The sequence below is a fragment of the Copadichromis virginalis genome, linkage group LG8 (assembly GCF_057382275.1).
Source record: "Copadichromis virginalis isolate Kocher_CV1m ecotype Utaka linkage group LG8, C_Virginalis_male_GT1.1, whole genome shotgun sequence".
Lineage (NCBI taxonomy): Eukaryota > Metazoa > Chordata > Actinopteri > Cichliformes > Cichlidae > Copadichromis > Copadichromis virginalis.
The window spans coordinates 857,557-878,100 of record NC_140625.1 but is presented as its reverse complement, the minus strand read 5'-3'; the positions used below and the strand labels follow the sequence as shown (position 1 = coordinate 878,100).

At 40.8% G+C, this 20,544-nt stretch overlaps 1 protein-coding gene and 1 long non-coding RNA gene across 4 annotated transcripts; one reads left to right on the top strand and one right to left on the bottom strand.

Moving 5' to 3' along the window:
- On the top strand, window positions 1-19,764 carry LOC146702470 (uncharacterized). Of its 3 annotated transcripts, none has more exons than XM_085465356.1 (28): window positions 1-138; window positions 2,121-2,920; window positions 5,482-5,543; window positions 5,842-5,880; window positions 5,989-6,333; window positions 6,545-6,771; window positions 7,013-7,188; window positions 7,396-7,440; window positions 10,024-10,099; window positions 10,232-10,333; window positions 10,435-10,469; window positions 11,204-11,356; window positions 11,529-11,657; window positions 11,866-11,904; window positions 12,445-12,570; window positions 13,086-13,212; window positions 13,822-13,992; window positions 14,077-14,111; window positions 14,346-14,510; window positions 14,619-14,753; window positions 16,302-16,340; window positions 16,422-16,562; window positions 17,162-17,241; window positions 17,369-17,389; window positions 17,620-17,873; window positions 18,881-18,997; window positions 19,072-19,193; window positions 19,286-19,764. In XM_085465356.1, the coding sequence occupies exons 2-28, from the start codon at window positions 2,402-2,404 to the stop codon at window positions 19,358-19,360; spliced, it is 3,555 nt and encodes a 1,184-aa protein (XP_085321482.1). In that variant the 5' UTR covers window positions 1-138; window positions 2,121-2,401; the 3' UTR covers window positions 19,361-19,764. The 3 variants fall into 3 exon arrangements, with proteins under 3 accessions (XP_085321482.1, XP_085321481.1, XP_085321483.1); XM_085465355.1 differs by having other exon boundaries at window positions 17,366-17,389; XM_085465357.1 differs by lacking the exons at window positions 18,881-18,997; window positions 19,072-19,193; window positions 19,286-19,764 and having other exon boundaries at window positions 17,366-17,389; window positions 17,627-17,662.
- Window positions 6,552-7,041, bottom strand: LOC146702471 (uncharacterized). Its single transcript, XR_014921836.1, has 2 exons — window positions 6,976-7,041; window positions 6,552-6,635 (listed from the first exon to the last, which is right to left on the bottom strand). It is a non-coding gene; the product is annotated as an uncharacterized LOC146702471 (long non-coding RNA).
- Window positions 19,765-20,544: the final 780 nt, after the last annotated feature.

The following is a 20,544-nucleotide window of genomic DNA, read 5'->3' as shown; positions in this document are numbered from 1 at the left end:
CGGAAATCGTTGCGCTGGGTCACCTGGCTACCGTTTAGCGTTTACTTTCCGTTAGCAAAGTTGTAGATTGCAAGAAGTTTTTTGCGAGTATACATTTGAGCACACCAGAACAAAGGGATTACACACATATAAAGCACGGTATGTACACCGAGTTGTTGTAAAGAAAACAAAAACAGGCTTGTAGGCTTGTGAAATGGGACGGTCTAGCCTCCCTCGCGCTGCCCAGGTTGCCTATCAACCGTTATACTAAAAGCGGGAAACGTTTCATACAGCTTTGTTTGACAGAAACGGAGTAGAACATATTTTGTTCATTTGTTTCTACATGAGCTTTGTGTGATGTGATAAGTATCTGAGGCTGAGACCACACGACTGTAAAACATGATTGTTGGGCTTCATTTTTGTACTGAACAGTCATTTTAAGATTAGCTAGTAAATAACAATTAGCTCATGTTGTTCATGAGACTAAAGTCATCTTACTTTGGTAATGTAAATATAATATGGCCAATATGATAGTTATTATCTTAATCATTATTAGTTATCACAGCAGTGAGTTCGAACTCTGTGTCAAATACTGAGCTTCAGTAAAGATTCTATGGCGTTATTTTAGTGCCACTATGCTCAAATTCTTTTTACTTGCGCTCAGAATAGTGGCACAAAAATAACGCCATAAGATTCAAGTTACAATTATTTATATTTCCTATCTCCTTAAATCTTCACTCAAAGACAAGTATGTTTGACAGTGTGTATATAGATGTATCATATAGAAAAGACAAATATTGTTCGTTTAATATGCTGGCATTACTAAATTTGGCTCAATGCTTACATATATGTGTAAAAAGAAAATGTGCGAGCTGTGGTAACTGTGTCTGATAGAATGAAGAGTAGACTGATACATGAAATATTCCTTTATTGGGTGAGAAAATCAGACCATGTCATAACTGCTTTAAGTCATACAGAATAGATATCAGAGCCTTAAACAGGCTGACTTCTGCTAAATGGGTCAAACTGGGCAGAAAGTCTACAATCACATAACATCCTTATAGAATATGATGTAACACTATAGATCAACTTAGCTCAGAATATATAAAGCATATAAACAATTACAGCAATATGATGCAACAAACACAGCAGTGCTACTGATCCAAAATACTCAAAGCTTCATAGAACTGAAACAAACATTTATTTTAGCTCCATTCTGCTGCTGATACATACTTTAGGTTTCTGAACATTGAACTTGTTGCTGCCTTTCATAGTTTGTAACTTGAAGGCCCTGAGTACTTTCTCTCACACTGAAAACACTGGGATGATAACATTATTTGAACATTACCTAATAAGACTGATTCAGCACAGACAGTTATGTTAAACTTTCCTAGCAGTCCTTCACAAACAGGGAACAGTCTGTCTATTCTCTCCATCTGTCAGCTGCTGCTGGCTCTTCCTCCTCCTCTTCCTCACACACTGCTGAGTTTGTCCTGGTGGATCATCAGGGCTGCAAAGCCTCACAGATGATGTGCAGCAGTGGGTCCCTCAGTCTGTCCTCACTCTGGACACTTGCAGTTGTCACACATGGAAATGAAATGTGTGATAAGCTGCAGGATTCAGACACAAGTGTAACTTATAAACACACGTTCATACTTTTATTCCACAATCAGAGAGAAAGAAACAGAGAGAGAGTGCAGGACAGACAGACAGGTGACAGTCTCAGGTGTACACACTGCTACACAACAGCACCAGAGAAGGAGGATTTAGTGTTTGTGTTATTACGAGTGCTACACAAGAAGAGTTCCCAGATGGTACAGTGGACACATGTGTGACTGCTGTGATTAAAGCATCTTTCTTTCAGCTTAACGAGTGAACCGTCAGCTCGTTCAAACACACGTTAAAGTCCGTTTGGCTCGACACCACCGAACAGAGGCAGCAATATAACATAGCTAACATTAACAGTGCAGTGAATCCTGCTTGTTGCGATCATGTTTAGGGGGTAGGAGGATGTGTTCATGACTTATGGCAGTTTGCACCAGTCCAGGTCCATCTGTGTGGATTTCATCTTTCCAAGATTCTGAGGCCCAGTACAACTCATTAACCTGTTTTCTTTGTTTTCTTTATTTTTAACTTTCCAGCTTTCCATTGCCATCGAAGCGTTACACCCCTTCTCCTGCACCAGGGTACAAACAGAGCCCCCTACATGGTAGGCTCCCAGGGAGCTCTTTACTGATCGGACAGCAAGCTGCATGCTTGCGGCTGGCTCAGCTGAAAGCCCGCCTTGCGTTGACACAGATAAATAACGCCATTGCTATTGGTGGCCGAACCAATACACGCGCCCCATTTATATCTACAACACCCCCCTTTCCTGACAGCTGCAGCCATCAGTCTACTAAACCTTCTGAAGGTTGCTAACACCATGTCCCATCCCTTATATAACCCCTATGCCTCTGGGAAACAAAGTTCAGCCCAGGGGCGCTATGGACAGTCGAGTATGCAGGCAGAGAGAGACTCTCATAAGACACCTCCTCATCTTGGGCCTGGGTCCAGCTTTAGCTCTTCTGGAGTTTCATCTGCGTCTCCTGCAAAATCTGGAGGAACAATCCCATCACTGCTAACTATGCCAATGAGCTGCAGGCCAGAAGGGAGTAAGACTTCAATGGAAGAGGACATAAAGAAGTCCAAACCTGTGGGCTCTGCAGAGTCTACTTCAGAAACAGCTGTGAACATCCTTATGCAATTTGGACTTGAAAAAGAGGACCTGGAACATCCAATCTCATACTCTGAAGATCAGATCACTCCTGACAACCTGCCTTTTACCTTACAAGTGACAGAGGATATCCCAGTGCTGGCCCAGATGCAAGACTACACTGCCACTTCACCTAGGGTCTTTCCGCATACCTGCTCTCTATGTAACAAGGAATGTAATCAGATGAAGGTAAGTCGAAGATTGTTCGATGTTTTTGCTTTCAGTCAGTTTTTATTTATTTGAAACGCAATGTTTTTTGTTTTGTTTTGGGATTGTTTTTAATTATTTGACTTTGAATGCCATTATAGGATTTTGGTTTTGAAAAAGCTTCATGGATGCTACTTTAAAGTTTATTTGGTTTGTTTTATTCACTATTACTGCATAATGATGACTGTAGGAAGACTACCAACTTGGACTGCAAACATTTGGACACATTTTCCCATATTTCTGCAATTCAGTATTCTGTAACAGAACTTTTGAAGGATTACAGTCCAGACTAAACTTAACTATATGTCTACCAGATGTTGTAATTTAAAAAACTACTTCAAAGAGACCTTCAGAAACTTCAGTGGTCTGTACTTGCAATTGATAGATTTAATGTCTTTTGACTTGATGTAAACCCATGCGAAGACATTCAAGGCATTTGCTAACAATGGAGCCAAGGCCTCAGATGACGTGATGAGGAAGAATCTGCAAGCATGAAGAACCTGTGCATCAGAAAATGTTGGAAGAGGGCTGTTTTTTCATTTGTCTCTGTCCTTGGGCTACTGTTCCACAGTGCTCATTCAGCTTTGCTTTTCCTGGAACTGTTGCTGAATGTAAAAGTTCCCCTTTTTGTCTTTTGTCACTAGAGTGAACAATAGTGTGTTTGGTCCTTTATTTTATATCAGTAGGCACCTTGTTTTTGTGTTATACTAATTTTCTTTGCTCATACTTTAAGTTAGTGTTTCGGTGTCACAAGACTTTTACTACCACAAACATAAGCACCCTGGGCGCAGCGCCCAGTCATGAGCTACACAAGCACCAGCTTTAATTTGACTGATTGTTGAATCTCTCTTTATGGATGTGCCTTCCTTTGCTGCACCAAATTTCACATTTGGGCTCCTCGTCAAAGAAACAGCGCCTTCCTCTTCTGGCCTATTTCAACATCATCTTCCTGTCGCTACTCTAACTGTGATCAACATAGGTGGTGCATTTTGTCCTAATCCAAACTTGGCCTCTCCTGAGACGACCTTCTTGGAACCTTGGGAAATTTTGATGCCATAAGAAGAGCCTGAGTAGGGCTGGGTATCGTCACTGATTTCTAGAATCGATTCAATTCCGATTCACAAGGTCCCGAATCGATTCGATCCACGATTCGATTTAATTCGATTCGATTTAAATCTGGGAAATTTTGACAGTCAGAAATATTATAATTCAGATCAGTACATTTACATATTTTTGTATCAATCAAAAGGAAGCTGACACACGCAAGACTTTATCACAGGTGTAAGCGTCACAGCAGATGCTTTTGTGTCAAAGTAGCTGAAGATAAAACACAGAAAAACATGAAGGTGATTTTCCTGGCCTGGGATTTTATAAAAATATTCTGCAGTACATCAAAAATGAAAGAAAACCATTAATCAACATATGAACATCACCTCTGACGTTACAGCGGTTTTATTAGAGACACGGTTAAGCGTTTTACATTTTGAATAATTTTAAAAAGTTTAAATTTGTTCAGTATTGAACAGCAGAAATGAGGTTTTCTTTTCGGAAGAAGGTAAAAGGGAAAAAAACAGCGGCCGACAGCCTGTAAACAGCGGTAGACTTGTGCGTAACAAGCAAGCGAATAATGAAGAAAGGGAAACTGTTCTTGAAGTACAGAGAGAGGGAGAGAGAGCTGTGCATCGCGGTGGAAGCAAAACAGTAAAAGTCAGAGTGAATTCATGATGATGTTTATGTGAAGCGTTTGGATCTTCTTTTGCTGCTGGTTCGGTCAATATTGTTTGGAGAGAGATCAAACTAACAGCTTTAGAATCGGCTCATAAAGGGCGTGAACACACAGCGCGGACCCGCCGACAGATCAGAATCAGCGAGCTGTCGGCTTTCAGCCCCGACCGTGAGAAAGGCGACATCTCACTGATTCTGATCCGCGGGTCGCGCTGTGTGTTTAAGTCTATGTGCAGAAGCCGTGTTCCTGCTCTCATTTACTGTCTTAACTGTTTGGTGGTTCTTGAAATTTTGTGAGATGTCACCTGAGATTCTGGCATTTTGGGCAAAATAAATTTATATTAAAAAATCGATTCAGGATTTTAATGAATCGATTTTACGTTATCCAAGCCAGAATCGATTTTAATCGATGAATCGATTATAAAAACCCACCCCTAAGCCTGAGAGTCCAGAATCCAGAGCCTAAGATGACCCTTTTGTTTTGGTTGTTTGTAGTCAGATGTTTGACTTGTGTTTTCCATATATACTAAATAATTTCATCTTTAAAATTGTATCCCAGGAGAGGTATAATGTGTCATGCTTATTTGTTCCTGTTTTGTTTTTGGCCCATGAAGGTTTCTAAGTGCAATCCAGGCTCCTGGCTAATGTTATAATGCTTCTCCGTTCAGTGAAGGACTAACTGTTAATATTTTAAGATTTTTTTTAAGGCCACTGCAAAGTTTAGTGACCTTTTTATCAGCAAGTGATGTCAATGACAAACATTGCTCCTGATAATAATGAATCTGGTCTAAATGTTTGTTTTTTGTTGTGACCACTAGGATTGGGTCTCCCACCAGAATACCAGCCTTCACATCGAGAACTGCAAACTTCTGCGAAAGCAGTCAGTCTTTCTTCTCTGTACTTCGTGATTATGAACCGATATCTTTGGGGCAGCGCAACCATGGTTGTGCCGAAATGATGTCGGGGTTGTAATGCTAGGATAGCTTCCTAAGAACTGTTCATTTGTATTTTTTCATTTTTCTTTGTCATATTTGTTGCGTTCCTGTAAAGCACCTTAATGATTTATTGTTAAAAGGCTGAATACATTTCTAAGTTTTTGAATTAATGAACAATAATATATTTTTAAGGACATTCTACCTGGCAACATCTGACAAAAATGTACCTGTGTTTTTCCACAGATACCCAGAGTGGAACGGTGAAATAGCATCACCGCGAGGGTAAATATCTTCATTTGAAGTCATTTGGCGAATAAAAAAACATGCCAGCATTGGAGCCTTTCATTTTCTTTCATTTAACTGTGCTTTTCTTTTTAATGCACTTGTTAGTGCGTCAGGTGCCAAGCCCTCTCCCGCAACGTCTGCTGAGACTTCCCAGAAGAAAACCAGACATGAGAGTCGTTCCCGTTCCTGCAGCCCCCGCAGTCATCGTGACTCGGAGCAAAGCAGCGACAGGCGAAGAAGGCTTTCCCGCTCTCGCAGACCCCGCACTCATCGTGACTCGGAGCGTAGCAGGGACAGGCGAAGCAGCCATTCCCGCTCCGGCAGCCCACGTCGCCACCGTGACTTGCAGAATAGGAGGAACAGTCATTCCTGTTCTCAATCACGCAGCCGCCGAAGGGAGAGACACAGAAGCCAATCACGATCTCTGTACAGGTCCAGACGCAATCGCAGGTCTGTCCAACAAACATTTTGAGAACTAGGATCAATCAAGAAGATTTAGCTCTCCAGTGGATTGTTAAAAGGGTGAAATATAACATATATATAAAAATATCAACTTGAAAAAACTTAATTGGTGGACAGCATTTACCTTTTGTATCCATGCTGGGTGTGTGCTTTGAGATGTTTCTGAGTTATTAAGTTCTTTGATCCATACTTTTTTCAGGTCCCGGTCTCATTCTGACTCCTCGTGGTATGACCGTCCTTCCTCTTCACGATATCGATCACGCTCAAGGTGCCGCGAGAGACGATCCTCACTGAGAAGAAGAGATGAGAAACGTTCATCACCGAGGAAAAGCTGGGAGAGGCGATCGTCGACTGAGAGGTCATCTCCGAGGCGAAAGAAGTCAAGCAGCTCAAAGATCTTGGCAAAGAAACTGCTGGAAACATCAGGTTTGAAAATTGCTTCATGTTTTATTTTTTTGTATGTACTCATTAGTTTTTCTAAGATCAAAGTTCTCCTCCCCCCTCACAACCTTAACTTTACTAATGTAAAGGATAAATAAAGACCAGTGCCACCAGAAATGTCAGCATAGTTTTTTCTACTATTATAAAACTTTCAGAAACGGTAGATGATTTTCGAGACTTGGCACCCACCAAAGTGTGAATCTCTTTTGCACCTGTGGTCTTTTAGCTCTCCAGTCCTTATCAAACCAGTCTGACCTGGAGACTGTCGTCAAAACTTTGGCTCCTGCCCTGCTGGCTGAGCTAGTCAAGATGAAGTCGTCCCCATCAACATCATCATCATCGTCCTCACGTTCTGCATCTCCAGAAACAACTAAAGGGACGCCTAGCACAGAGAAGACAGAGGTGACTTCATATTATGCCTTTTTTCATGAATGCACAGTTTTGGACAATTTATAATGTGATCAGTGACAGATGACGTGATTGTTGATGCCACACAACCAAGATTAAATCTTTCAACACAGATTTATACAAGCAGATAGTTTGAGTCAAGTTGTCATGATGAAATCTGCATTTGGTTTGTTCATAATTTTCTTCCCTGTGTTTCCACAGGCTGGCAAATCTTCCCCTCCGACCATGGTGAGGCTACAAGGGACTGTAAGTAGTCTCTGTCACAGTGATGTGATTTCTGCTATGGAGAAAACATTTTGAAAAACTAAGTCAGTTGTTTTGTTTAGGTCAAAATTACAGGTATGTACACTGAAATTTGTTCACTGTTCAGGGGCGGATCTAGAGAAATTTTCTTAGGGTGGCAAAGAAATCAAATAGGGTGGCAAAATCGAAGCCTTCTTATTTTTCAAACACATATGCAGGTGGTTACATATGGTTAGAATAATTCAAATGCAGTAAGTATACACGTTTTTCATATAAATATAGTCTAGAACTTAATTATTGTCTGTAGCCCACATAATTACACACTTTAGTTACATAAAACATGTGAGTTTCTGTATAGCCTGTATAATAAATAAATATGTAGCCCAACAAGTATAAAATCCAGACACACTGTTAGAAAACAGTCACATTGTTACAGCTTAAATGACACAAAATGTCAGAAATCTGCACTGTCATGAACAACAATTTAAACCTAATTTTTCATGATTTGTTGGATGAACCCACTGAGGTCTGAAATACAATCGGCCATTTTTGACTCCTTTTGAGTTTACGTTTGTATTTCACCCTCAGATTGTTTCATTTTATTTTGTTCCCCTTGCCTTGTTTGGTGTCATTCTTTTCAGCTCAACTGAATTTAGTTGTTTTTTTCACTGACATACTGCATTAGTATTACTGATCTGAAACCACACAAAGAACGTAAAATCCTAGTAGTATGTTTTTACTGTAAAAAAAAAACACCACAGTATATTTTTATAACTTGAAATGCAAATATAAATTGTACATTTTGTAAACATATACAACTATTTATCTAAAAATGCAGCCGATACACCTGCCGTTTTTTGTTTTTTTTTCATTTTGTATAAGAATTTAAAAATATTACTACAACTAAAATGAGAGAACAATTAGGTGTCGCACTAAGATGCCCCACAAACTATGTGTGCCAGTAAAAAAAAAGTTTGTCCACCAAAAGACAGAACAGCACAGGGACAAACCTGCAGGCCTGATAACAGCAGCTGTATCACTCCGCTGGTTTTCTACTTAGTGACAGTGTTTACATTGCAAATGTGCCTTTGTGACATTCATTAGTGCCCTCACTGACACACAAAACAAAACGACTACACAACAGAACTACACAAGACAACACACTAAGTAAACACTCCACACTAAACGTCACAAATCTCCCACATCTAAAAACTCTCTCTCTCACTTGCTTGCTCTGTCTCGCTGCCGTTACCGTCACTCCTAAAACGTTTCCCTCTTCCTAAACAATCAAATCCCACGCGTTGACTGTTTTTTTAATTGGTCGACATGGTACATTTAGGAAGGTGGTGGCTTTTTTTCTTTCTTTACTGTTTTCGTGCTGTCCTTACAAAACGCTTAAAACACACACACACAAAAACGTGACGACAGTATTTAGAACAAAGCGTGGCTTATATATATTATCATAACTCTGGATTTACTGGCCTGTAATTAAAATTTAAAAACTTTGAAGTCCGAATTTTCAATGTGGGCTGAAATAGAAACTCAGCGTGGCTGCAGCTTGTTGCTGTGTCAGCTTACATCAGTCACGTGATTTGGAGGTGCAGCGTGTCCGTGGACCACAGAGGGTTAATAACACTCACCTTCCTTCCATTTCCAGAGTGTAACATCCACCCACCTGTGTAAAAAGCGAAATTCCCATGGTGTTGTTCAGAATGTGCTCTGGCACAATCATAAGCATCGCTTGCTACTGAAAACAAGAAAAAAGCCGGTCCTGCTATGGGCTGAACCATTTGTTAATGGTGGAGGGGGGAACACTATGCAATATTTTCAGTTTTAGCATTTATATTCACTGTTGACTGTAACTACGTTCAAACTGTTAATGCTGTCTTATTTTAATAAACAACACTGTCATATGCAAAACTGGGGTGGCACTTGGGGTGGCAAGGGATCATTTTAGGGTGGCACTTGCCACCCCATACCACCCTTCTAGATCCGCCCCTGTCACTGTTATAGATGGATGAGTTCATTGACCTACTTGTGAATCGAGAGAAAGTTCCTCTCCTGTTTGTCTCCTGGTTTGCTTCTGCAATCTAAGATAGATATTTATGCACCGTAGCTACAATTCTCTATAAATATACTGTCCGTTCACGGTTGTAGTCCTGCATTCATTATGCGGTTTAAAGTCAGTTGGTTATCCTTACATTTCTTCTACAGTCTCGCACCCCTCAAATTCATAGTTACTTTGGATTATACTGAGCTTTTATATAGTCATCCCCATGTCAGGAAGCTTCCGCTCAAGTCTAATGCTATGAAAGCATACACACTGTACTTTTATTTTGCTGTGTTGCATTATGCATTTTTTAAATCTATATATACACATTGCACTGAAAACATCCTTGGAATCGCACTGGTTGCTTGCAAGTTGCCACAGTTGCTTGTGGTTTGCATGGAAGACTCCAACTTGTCTGTAAATACTTGTAAGCTCATGACAAGTGCTCATGTATGATTCTTAGTGTGAATGTAGTAACTTAACAGTTTTGGTAGTAATACAAACTAATGTATGTTCGTTGTGTGTGTGTTTGTAAGGAAGCTGCAGTGGCACCTAAAAATACAGCCAAGGCTACGGAGGCTGTTGAACCAATTAAAGGTGCTGCAGTTGACGGTGAGCCAAAAGTCTTGGCTTCCAAAGCAGAAACGGCCTCAACCACGCAGATTTGTATTTAGATCAGCTGGGTAATTTGCATCCTATCTAAACTACCACTATTGAACTTAACTACATTTCCTTTATTCCAAGACTCTGTGACTGCAGAGAAGATCTCAAAGGATCAGCCGGTCGCTGTTACCCACCCAACATTTTGGGAGCGGATACAAGAGCAACTGCGTCCAGAAAGAATCCGTAAGAAATCCCCAAAGATCTGTATGAAAGATTTCTCAATGTGAAGATATTTTCTATTTCATAATTATTTTTTGGTTTTTCTTTTGCTCTGCACTTCACAGGTTGTCTCAAGACAGTCAAACTTCCCAATTCAAAGGTAACATTAAAAAAACACTTCAATTATACCTGTAAGAAAAACATGCTTTATCAAAGTGGTTAAGTTTTGATCTGAAATAGTTCAGTTTGTTTTACAAGTTTGTAGTTATATCTCATTGTCAGGTGACGCTCAAGTAGGTGTAAATGTAGAAAAATGTTAAAAATTCACTAGGGATGTCGCAATACCAGAGATTTTGTAGTCAGTATAGACACCAATAGAATTGCACCATTCTTGGTTACCAATTTAGTATTGTAATAAAACAATTATCTCATGTACTAACACATACTAAAACTCCTTTATTGAAAAGCTAGTTTAACATGTTCAAATTATATGCACAGTCATCCAGGACATGGTGGTTTTGAGTGCTTAAAAAGGTTTTTCCTTCCCAAGTTTGACATGTGCAATAGTGCTGTTTACACATTGCCTTTTGGGAATCAGTTATCACTGTTTATGGATCCACCTTAAATGAAAAGTACTTTCATAGCTGACTCTTACTGCCTTTTTTGTCAGTGAGTCAAGGTAGAGCTGCACTACGTGAAACAAAGAAAGAAAAAAAGAAGTAAAGGAAAATTAGCATCAGAAACATTTTGTAATAGGTACCTGATTGTGTTCATAGTTGTAGACAGTGCTCAAAGTGAGGTTTATAAGTTAATGTTTGCATTTTTCAGATTTCTGTCTGGAATTTCTTCCATTGCAATTGTGAACTGATCCTGAAATTCTTTTCGTTTGCACAGCTTGTTTCGCTTGATTACAAGGTGCTGTTAATAAGCAACCTGCCAGAGTATCACGATGGCTGTTACGCAGAGGAGGACATCGCCGGTCTGCTCACTCGACACCGATTTGAGTATTACGACGACACGATCTACGTTATACCACAGGCACGCATGGTAAGCACCAGTTTGCATTGGGCTGGGTTATGACCTTCATTTTAATGGCGCTCTAAATCTCTTTTCTAAGACGACCTAACTAACATTTAGTTAGTTAATACATATTTTGTGAGTGCCTGTCTTCATGGTTATTCAGTAAAAATCAGTGTTTGGTTGTTTGTTTTTCCTTCAGGCTTTTGCCCTCATGCCGACAGCAGTGGCAGCTAAAAACATCGTGCTAGCATCAGAAAATCACGATTTTATTCTCAGTGGTTCTAAACTTCGACTGCAGGTTGAGAAGGGCAACATTTTAATGACGCCGGTAAGCACTGTGTGTAGATAATGCAATCTACTGTTGTGACAGATGTTATTACAATTATTTGAAAATATTTGTTTCTGCTTGTTTATTTAAAGTGTGATTATAAATGTAAAAAATATTTCTTTTTGTAGAAAAAAATACCTTTAAGCTGAAATAAATCGAACCGAATCCGAAGTGATGTAATGATTTTGAACTGTTTTTTTTCTTTCAGCTTGAGTTTTATAAGTCTCTGATGAAACGGCTATGCTATGTAAGTAACGCACATATCTCAGAAACAAAGACTGCACTCGAATACCTTTAGATTTATTGGTCAGAGTATAAAGTCATAACTGGAAGCACTCACATCCAAGTCAAAACACCTTGAAAAATGGGGACATACCCGTTTTTTCAGATATTCACACAGGGCTAGGAAAGGTTTGGAGAACTCTTTTCCTGGAATAAATTAAATCCTCATTTAAAAATGCATTTTGTATTTTTTTTAAACATTTGTTTAACGATTTGAAACTTGTGCAAAAAATTAGGAAATTGGGAACGAGCCAAATGCGTTTTCCACGGCACTGTGTGTACATTAGTTTAAATACTTTTTCAACCAGTGTTATCAAAAACAGCGAGAGCTGCAATTATAAATTGTTTGGAAAATGAAGATAGCTGCCAGGGTGCATACCTGCTGTGTGAATATAAGTGCAAACTTATGGCCTTGATCTTGGAGCTGTAGTATAAGAATGTTTGGAATGTCATACTGTTTGTGGGGTTGTTGTTTTTTCACGTTAACCCGGTTTTCTCGAAGCAGCAAGTGACTGACAATGGAGCACGATTAATCTACATCAGGAACATCTCGCCAGGCGAGTCCCGGCATCTCAGAGAAGCTTTGAAAAAAATGGATTGTGTAAGAAACTACCTGCCTCTTCTCAACAAGGTATAAACACACTCATAAATGCCAACAAGTGCATGTGTTAGAAGTCTGTGAAAGGCTGTGTGAGATATGTGCTTGTGTAAGTGTAATCTTAACCATACAGAAAAATTGACAGATTAACCGCTTGCACACCAAACTAAAGGACGTGCACCAACCTTCATAAATCCATCCTTCAAAAGAGATAATGTGTCTAGATTTGGATGCTACTTATCTTGAGGAAAGCACAACTGCAAAACTATAGCGATAGTAAAGAGAGACTGCCGATAAGCTGCTCGCTGAGCAATTCTTCATATGCTCATGCGCACTAGTATTTATCACATTACAGCATTAGTGCAGGGGTCATGTTGAGCATGGCTCCAGTGCATCATTGAGCCAGGATTTCTGACTCTTGAATCCAGTGAACTCCACAATAAAGCTGTACTTAGTTCACTCTTTCCACGTGTGCTTAGCACTTGTTTTCTAACATTTACAATGTGAAGGTAAAATGTTCAGAATACATTTTCTTTCTTGTGTTTCAGGTGTTTATCGAATTTCAGTCTCTTCGTGATGCTGATCGCCTTGGCGTTTGGTACAGCCTTCTAAAACGGCCCACCGGCCACAAATTGTCAAGGCTGAAAATACCACAGTGTGGATGTACCTCACTGCGTAAGTGTTTTTTAAATGGGATTTTAAACAAATATGAATTAAACGGAAACAAAAAGATGGGTTAAGTTAATGGAAGGTCAGACCTTTCTTTCGCTTTCTGTTTGTGAAACACTCATGAATAGATTTTTCAGGTCTCCCCTGGGCTGTGGATAAAGTGCAGACAAAACTGCTGATTTATTGTTGTTCACAATCAATCATTGTGACACATTCCCTCAACTTTTATCCACTAACACTGTGATTCTGGTTCCCACAAATCCTTTGATGCTCATTTGCCTTATTATCTCTCTGACCTCTTTTCTGGCCCCTCCAGAAATCTTTGCTCCATCAGTGGTCAATTTCCTTCTGCTTGTCTCTGCCCCAGACACATGAGCCAGAGCCATTACTTAAACTGCACTTTTTCAGTCTGGCATTTGATCTAACCCACTAATCGTTGTTTTTCTGATGTCTATGATACCTTGGGTATCTGTAAAGGTGCTTAAAGTTCAAATAAAAGTCAAAACATTGATATTACTGGATCATTGTAAACATTAAAAACCTGTTTTGCACCACTCGTTTTTCCTTTTCTTTCCCCCACAAAACTTTTAACAAAACTTATTTTTGCTTGTGCAGCACCAAGATTGCCAGACAAAGCTTTGCCAGACAGCGAGGTTGCTGTTGATGGTGCAACTGTCCCAACAGAAGATATTACCATCCCACAACGCAGCACTTCACCATATTGGATCACAATGACAACTAGTCCCTTTGTGTTCCCCACTGTCTCTCCTTGGTTCACAATCCCAGGTGAGAGAAACAGCTGGAAACTAAAATTAACCTCCAGATATAAAGTGTTGACTGTTACTAACTGTGTCTGTTTTACACTTCTAGAGTATTTAACTGTCAGTGAACCTGATGACATTGAGGTGAGTGCATCTTATAAACCCAGGTTTCATGTGTTAAACAGGAATCCTTGAGTAAATACCAAGAGGTGTCCATTTTTCCAAATACTCACCTCAAAAACCACATTTCTTTTTTTCTGCTAAAGTTGGTTTCATTTTGTCTTCTCTATGTGCTCAGTAATAATAATATATTTTTTAAAAAGTACCGCAAAGTTTCTCTTCGAATAAACTTTGGTTCTTGAACCTTGTGTCTTGCAGAAAGCCCAATCTCAAGGTTCTACGTTCTCCACCATCATGTTGACCGGTTTGCCAGAAGGAAACTACAGACAGGAGGATGTCACCAAGCTGGTGTGGCGTTACGTCCCTGATCAGACTGTTCAGACTCTGTACTACAAAATAATCGTTTTATCACTGCAGAGGAGGGTGAGGAGTAGACCCAGCAGGCTGATACAGAGAAATTTGCATTTGCAAATTGAATTCAATTTAATGATTGATATTGAATGTTTCCTCTGCATCATTTTTCCCCTCCAGGCCTTTGTGTTTTTTAACAGCTGGGATGCGTGCTGCGATTTCGCCAGGGATTACCTCAAAAATCCAGTTACTGTTGGAGAGTGGACGCTCAGAATCCACATTGTTTTACAAGACATGCTTCCTGGTACAAGTGAGGTATGAAAATGGAGCAATCGGGGGCTGTTAAATCGGGGGCATGCTCCTGTTTCACTCAAACTATTCAGATCCCAATCAAAACAGATTTCTCCTCTAAGGAGTGAGCACAGCATCATCCTTCTCTGGGCTAATATTACTAGAATGAGAATACTCAGAGTACTTTATTGATCCCTGGGGGAAATATATTGGTTACAGTACAAACAGTAACACAGACAGATACAAGAAGTAAGGAATAGCACAATATATACAATATATACATACATATAAGTCACTCATTGATAAATATCTGAATAAGAAATGGAAAAACTAAAAATATGCATGAATTTCAAATCAACTATTTATTGTTACTTCGTCTGTATTTGTTCCTTCCTTTTTGCAACAGCAGCACAAAAGCTGCATGAACTTTATCCACTTTTCTGTTCGTAGGCGACAACCCACGTCATTCCGCCACCACTTTAAATTTCCACAGAGCTCCTTGTGAAGTCAGCCCCGTGTAAACTTTAAAGACCCAGACATAGGTTCCAGAGTGTTTTACTGACTATTAAGTAATGCCCTTACTTATTTTGAAACTTCAGTCGCTGCTAACCTTCTAGCGTCAGCGTTTCCCCTCTCAAGTTTCCTTGTGGGCTAGCTATTCAGGAGCTTTCTGAGAGCTCTCTCCACAGCTACATGTTAAGAGGAATTGAGGTCTGACAACTGTTGCGGAAAGTCACTGAGTGTTAAGGATGGTGAGTTAGTGAACCCAGACGCGGACCTCTCGTTAAAGTTGAACAGTGTCTTTATTTACAGTGAAGCCAATCCACAGTTATCCATAGTGCAAGTCCCTTCAGTGCTCCTCTCCCCGTCTCTCCTCGTGTGTCCACACAACTCCCGTGCATCAGTGACGTCTCTCCTTCCGTCTCTCCGCCTCGTTCGCTTCCTGGCAAAAGGCAAAACAGCCACGATTAGCCTCCCTCCGCTATCAAACACTTGCTTTACCCTTGCTGAGCTCGAGTCACTACCAGGCTTGGTGCAATACTCCAGCGCTGTCTGTCACTCAGCCACACCATTAAATAGCTCTGCCAACGACGGTGGATGATTGGCAGCAGCTGGCGAGGAATCAGTCGCAGGTGGGACAGCAGCTCAGAGCGGCAGCACTTCCGGGTCGGAGATCTCCCATTGCTACGCGACCGCGTACCAATCGCAGCGGAGCAGGAGAGGAAGAAACAGAGCGAGAGAGAGGAGAACAAACACACACATACACACAGGGCGCCGGTCGGGGCACCGTCAGACCTGACACTGAGACTCAAATAGCATCAAATAGTTCCTGCAAAACCTTGTTATATGTTGTGTCGTTACTGTCCTGAAGTATGAATCCTTTGCCACAAAGATGCAAACCAGGATCGAGTCACTTCTCACTTACAGTGGAGTCCAATATTTATCTTATTAAATGTGCTCAATAGAAGATTAAAAACACTCTAACCAGGAGGAGAGTTATTCAATATTTATTGTACAAACAGAGGATCAGCGATTGATGTAATCCCCTTTCATCTTCTGCTCTTTTCACAGGAGAGCATGTATAGAAGCATGATGAAATGGAGCACCACTGTAAGGCAGCAGTCACATAAATCTGTCTTGTAAAAGCAGCAGGCTCGGGTCTCCCTGATCTTAACGCTGGTTGTTTTTCAGCATGTTCCAGAGTCGGAGTCTCTGGAGGACCGGCTGCTGAGTGTGGAGGTCTCCGAGGTGAATGTGGACCTTGTCATGATGATCATGGAAGTGGTGGCGTCCATCGCTGCTTTTGTCAGATTCTTGCCGCTTGCCAACAGGGTACGATTTCATAAACACGTGCAACTGTTTTATGTTTTACAGAAGGCTGCAAGGCTTGTCATGGTGTCTGCTGTTCTTTTCATATTGAGAAACATTTTAAATGAGTCTGAAGGAGACTTTGTGGTTTTTTAACACGAGTTGAGCAAGTTTAAATATTCCATGTACAGACAGTCCCTGCGGCAGGCAATCTGAATTACACATGCCTTTGCAAACACTGGTGAAGAAGGACTGCCTGAAATGCACCAAGTTCTCAACCAAGTAGTAATCTTATGACCTGTTCAGCCTTTTGTCCTGGCCCATCGAGCAGGGGAGATCCCTGCAGTTTGAGGCAGCGCTAAGTTATTCTTTTAGTGTTTCTTGCTCAGTGGTTTTATTGTTCAATCAAAACTTTGCAAAAGTATAGAAATATGTTTGCACTTATTTCCCATTTGCAAGTTTAAAACTCCAAGATTTTTTTTTCTTTGCCTTGTACTATCGTACAGGGCAGTAAAGAAACTCGCCAGGACAAATTCTTTATCGCCCTGTACAATACAAATCGTGCCTGTAGCACACCCATTGAGTACCACTGTGTTGCTCAAATATCCGTTCTGTTCTCTCAGATATGCATTGAGATGGCCGAACCTGGTGGATTAACACAGGTGATGGAGAGCAAAGTCACCAAGGACTATTTATCTGCTTGGTAAGTGTGTCCCACGATCAGAAGTGAGAAAAAGAGGAAATTTATTTTACACTGTGTTTCTTCATTTTCTTTAAAGTGTCTTCATGTCTGTCTGACCTTGTGCTTCTTTCTCTCCTCTTCATAGCAGTAAAGCTGGACGTATTGAGTCGTGAGTATCTTTCTTTTTCAGCTTTAGTGGCAGAGTCAAATATACCATACGCTCCTCAAGGTCGTCTGTAGTAAACAGTTCCCAAAGATGCAAAAAGAGCAGCATGTGATTTAGATATAAGCAACTCTAGATTAGGAATTTGAAATGGAATTTCTTATTTCACATGAACATTTTGTGACAACAAACCTCTTTTCGTGGTAACCTACTGGCATCTTTGCTTTCAAATTCAGTTTGAAGAGCCTGAAACAGCGTCTGCAAGACTCTGGTGACAACCTCAAAATGAAAACCAAGAAGACCGCAGAATCGACTGATGCAGTGACCAAAGGTGACTGCCAGGCGGAGAGCCAGAGGACCGAGGAGGAAGCAGGGACCCAGCCCGATGCTGCAGCCGCCCCTGCTGGACAGCAGCCAGAGCCCAAGTGTCCTGATGACGAGACACAGGAGGGAGAGGAGAATGATGGATGGAGCATGGCCGACATTAAAGGTACAAAGAGCTGCTTTAAATCAGCAAAATACACCGCTCTGACAGCCAAAACACAGTAAAGTGAATATAAAAAGACAAGTTGTGATATTTTGTGGCTCTGATCTCATATTTGTGCTCCTCACTGTGCTACAGACATTCAGCCTGGTGGTAGTAATATATTTTATATATGTGGTGTTTAAGAAATGCTCCGTTGGTGCGATGACTATGTCCCACACCATCACCAGCCTGAGATTTTGATACAAGGCAGGATGGATCCAAGATTTCTGACCCTACCATCCTAATGTCACAGCAGAAACTGAGATTCAACAGACCAGGCAGCGTTTTTATTTTACAGCGTTGCTGAGCCTGTGTGAATTGTACCCTCAGTTTTGCGTTCTTAGCTTAGAGAAGTCGAACCCAGTGTGGTCTTCTGCTGCTGTAGCTCATCTGCTTCAGTCTTGGATGTGCTGTGCGTTCAGAGATGCTCTTGTGCATTGTAATAAGTGGTTGTTTGGCTTGCTCTGGCCTTCCGGTCAGCGTGAAGCAGTTATTTCATTCTCCTCTAAACTCAAAAATGCATTTCCTCCAGGGAACTGCCACTCACTGGATATTTTCTGTTTCAGACGGTTTTATGTAAACCCTAGAGATGCTTCTGTGGGAAAATCCCAGCACATCAGCAGTTTTTGAAATGCTAAGCTCAGCAAACATGCCACGTTTAAGTGACTTAAATTATTTTTCTTCTTCATTCTGATGCTCAGTTTGAATTTCAGCAGGTCATCTGACCATGTCTACATACCTAAATCACTAAGTTGCTGCCATGTGATTGGCTGATTAGAGAGTCGCATTAATGAGCAGTCAAACAGGTGTACCTAATAAAGTGGCCGATGAACGTTTCAGCTTTTCAAGTAAATCGAAATCATTTGTTCAATTATTATTGAGTTATAATTGAATGTTTAAATATGTTATAAACCCAGTGGCTCCTGTAGCAGATTCGTTGATGATTAACGTGTCGCTCTTTTCATTTTCAGTTGTGGCTAAACGCAGGAGGGAGCTTGTCGGAGCTGAGGCAAAGCGATCTCGCTCTCAGTCTCCGTGTGTTGTAGCAGATTTCAGACTGCCTCAGTTCAACCCTAACAGCCCCATCGGTCAGACACACACACTCTAAATTCAAATGTGTTGTTAATACTTGTCTAATCTTCCTGTTTCTGCTTCTCTGCAGGTCAGGAGTTTGTGGTCCCTAAATCAGGATTTTTCTGTAACATCTGCTCTGTTTTCTGCCTGAATGAGAAGACCGCCAAGGAACTCCACTGCTGCAGCCAGAAACACTACGACAACCTGCAGGTACGCACGCACATACATATACACGATTCAGCACACAAAATCACACTGTTGGCCTAACGATGTTTGTTTTCTCACTTTTCCCTTTTTTTTAGAAATATTATGAGGAACGTCGACAAAGAGCTACAAAAGCTTTGTCTCAGACGTCTCCAGGCTCCGTTTCTGACTGATGGACCTGATCTACTGTATTTTTAACACATAACTGTGCAGAGTGTATATATATGTGTGTCCTGGATGACTGTGGATATGTTTGCGGTTTTGTGATTTGTTTCTTATTTCCTGTTTTACTTTGAAAGTTCATGTCTTATGTCAGTGTGTTCAGTTTTACCTCTCCCCTGTCTCGTTAGCCTGATTTCTCCCAGCTGTGTCTCCCTCCCTCCCGCCCATTCCCTAATTACTCCCCTGTGTATTTAAGCCCTGTGTTTTCCTGGGCTCCCTGTCGCGTCGTACCTTCAACCTGCTGTGTGTTTGTAATGTCCAGTCCTCCAGCACCTCGCTTTAGAGTCTTGTTTTCCTTTTGTAAGTTTTATTTTGTCAGTCATTCTTCCAGCAATAAAGCTGCGTTTTCAGTTTATTCCCGTCTCCAAGAGTCCTGCATTTTTGCGTCCACCGCTTCTGCTCGCCTGCCACACAGCCAACCATGACAATAGCAGAATCTAGTATAACATGGAAACACCTACCTGAAACACAGACTTTATGTATTTTAAGTACTTGAGTAAATGTTCCCACTACTATCTGCACTCACTTCTGAAGATATTTAGACTAGTGAGAGAACTCTGAGCTCCTCCGCTTCATGTGAGATTCACTTTCCACTGTTTCCTTTCTTTCTTTCTTTTTTTTTAAATCCCTTTCCATTGCATTAATGTCTTGAAATACCAGGAAACCAAGCATCTGCCTCTGGAGACTTTTGACTCAAAAGGCAATAAAAACCAAAACAAATGTAAAAAAAATGAATACAGGAAAAATTCCATTTTCACAAATGTCAAAACATTTTTTAATTAAAATTAATCTTTTTTTCCTATTAAAAAGTTGTAAAAATGAGTCCAAGGCCATGATGCCATAGCAGAGGATGTACTTCCTGAGGGAGCTGAAGAAATTCAACCTGCCAACACGGGCGATGATGCAATTCTACACTGCAATCATCGAGTCCATCCTCAACTCCATCACCGTGTGGTACGCTGGAGCCACTATCAGGGACAGTGGCGGTCCTAGCCTGTTTGGCGCCACGGGCGAACACTCTCTCTGCCCAATGGTGTGCTTGGTTATCCTTTCATGAGTTATTTACAAGTTTCTCTTTGTTCACAGCCATTGATATGTCGAAGAGGTTAACATGTTAGGAGCGGATCGAAATTGT

What these genes read in the sequence shown, in the direction of transcription:
- LOC146702470 (XM_085465355.1), top strand. Translation starts at nt 2,402, where the DNA reads ATGTCCCATCCCTTATATAACCCCTATGCCTCTGGGAAACAAAGTTCA. An exon ending in GTGAACCTGATGACATTGAG is followed by an intron (nt 14,112 to 14,345) that starts GTGAGTGCATCT and finishes TGTGTCTTGCAG; the next exon opens with AAAGCCCAATCTCAAGGTTC. An exon ending in GAGCATGGCCGACATTAAAG is followed by an intron (nt 17,874 to 18,880) that starts GTACAAAGAGCT and finishes TTTCATTTTCAG; the next exon opens with TTGTGGCTAAACGCAGGAGG.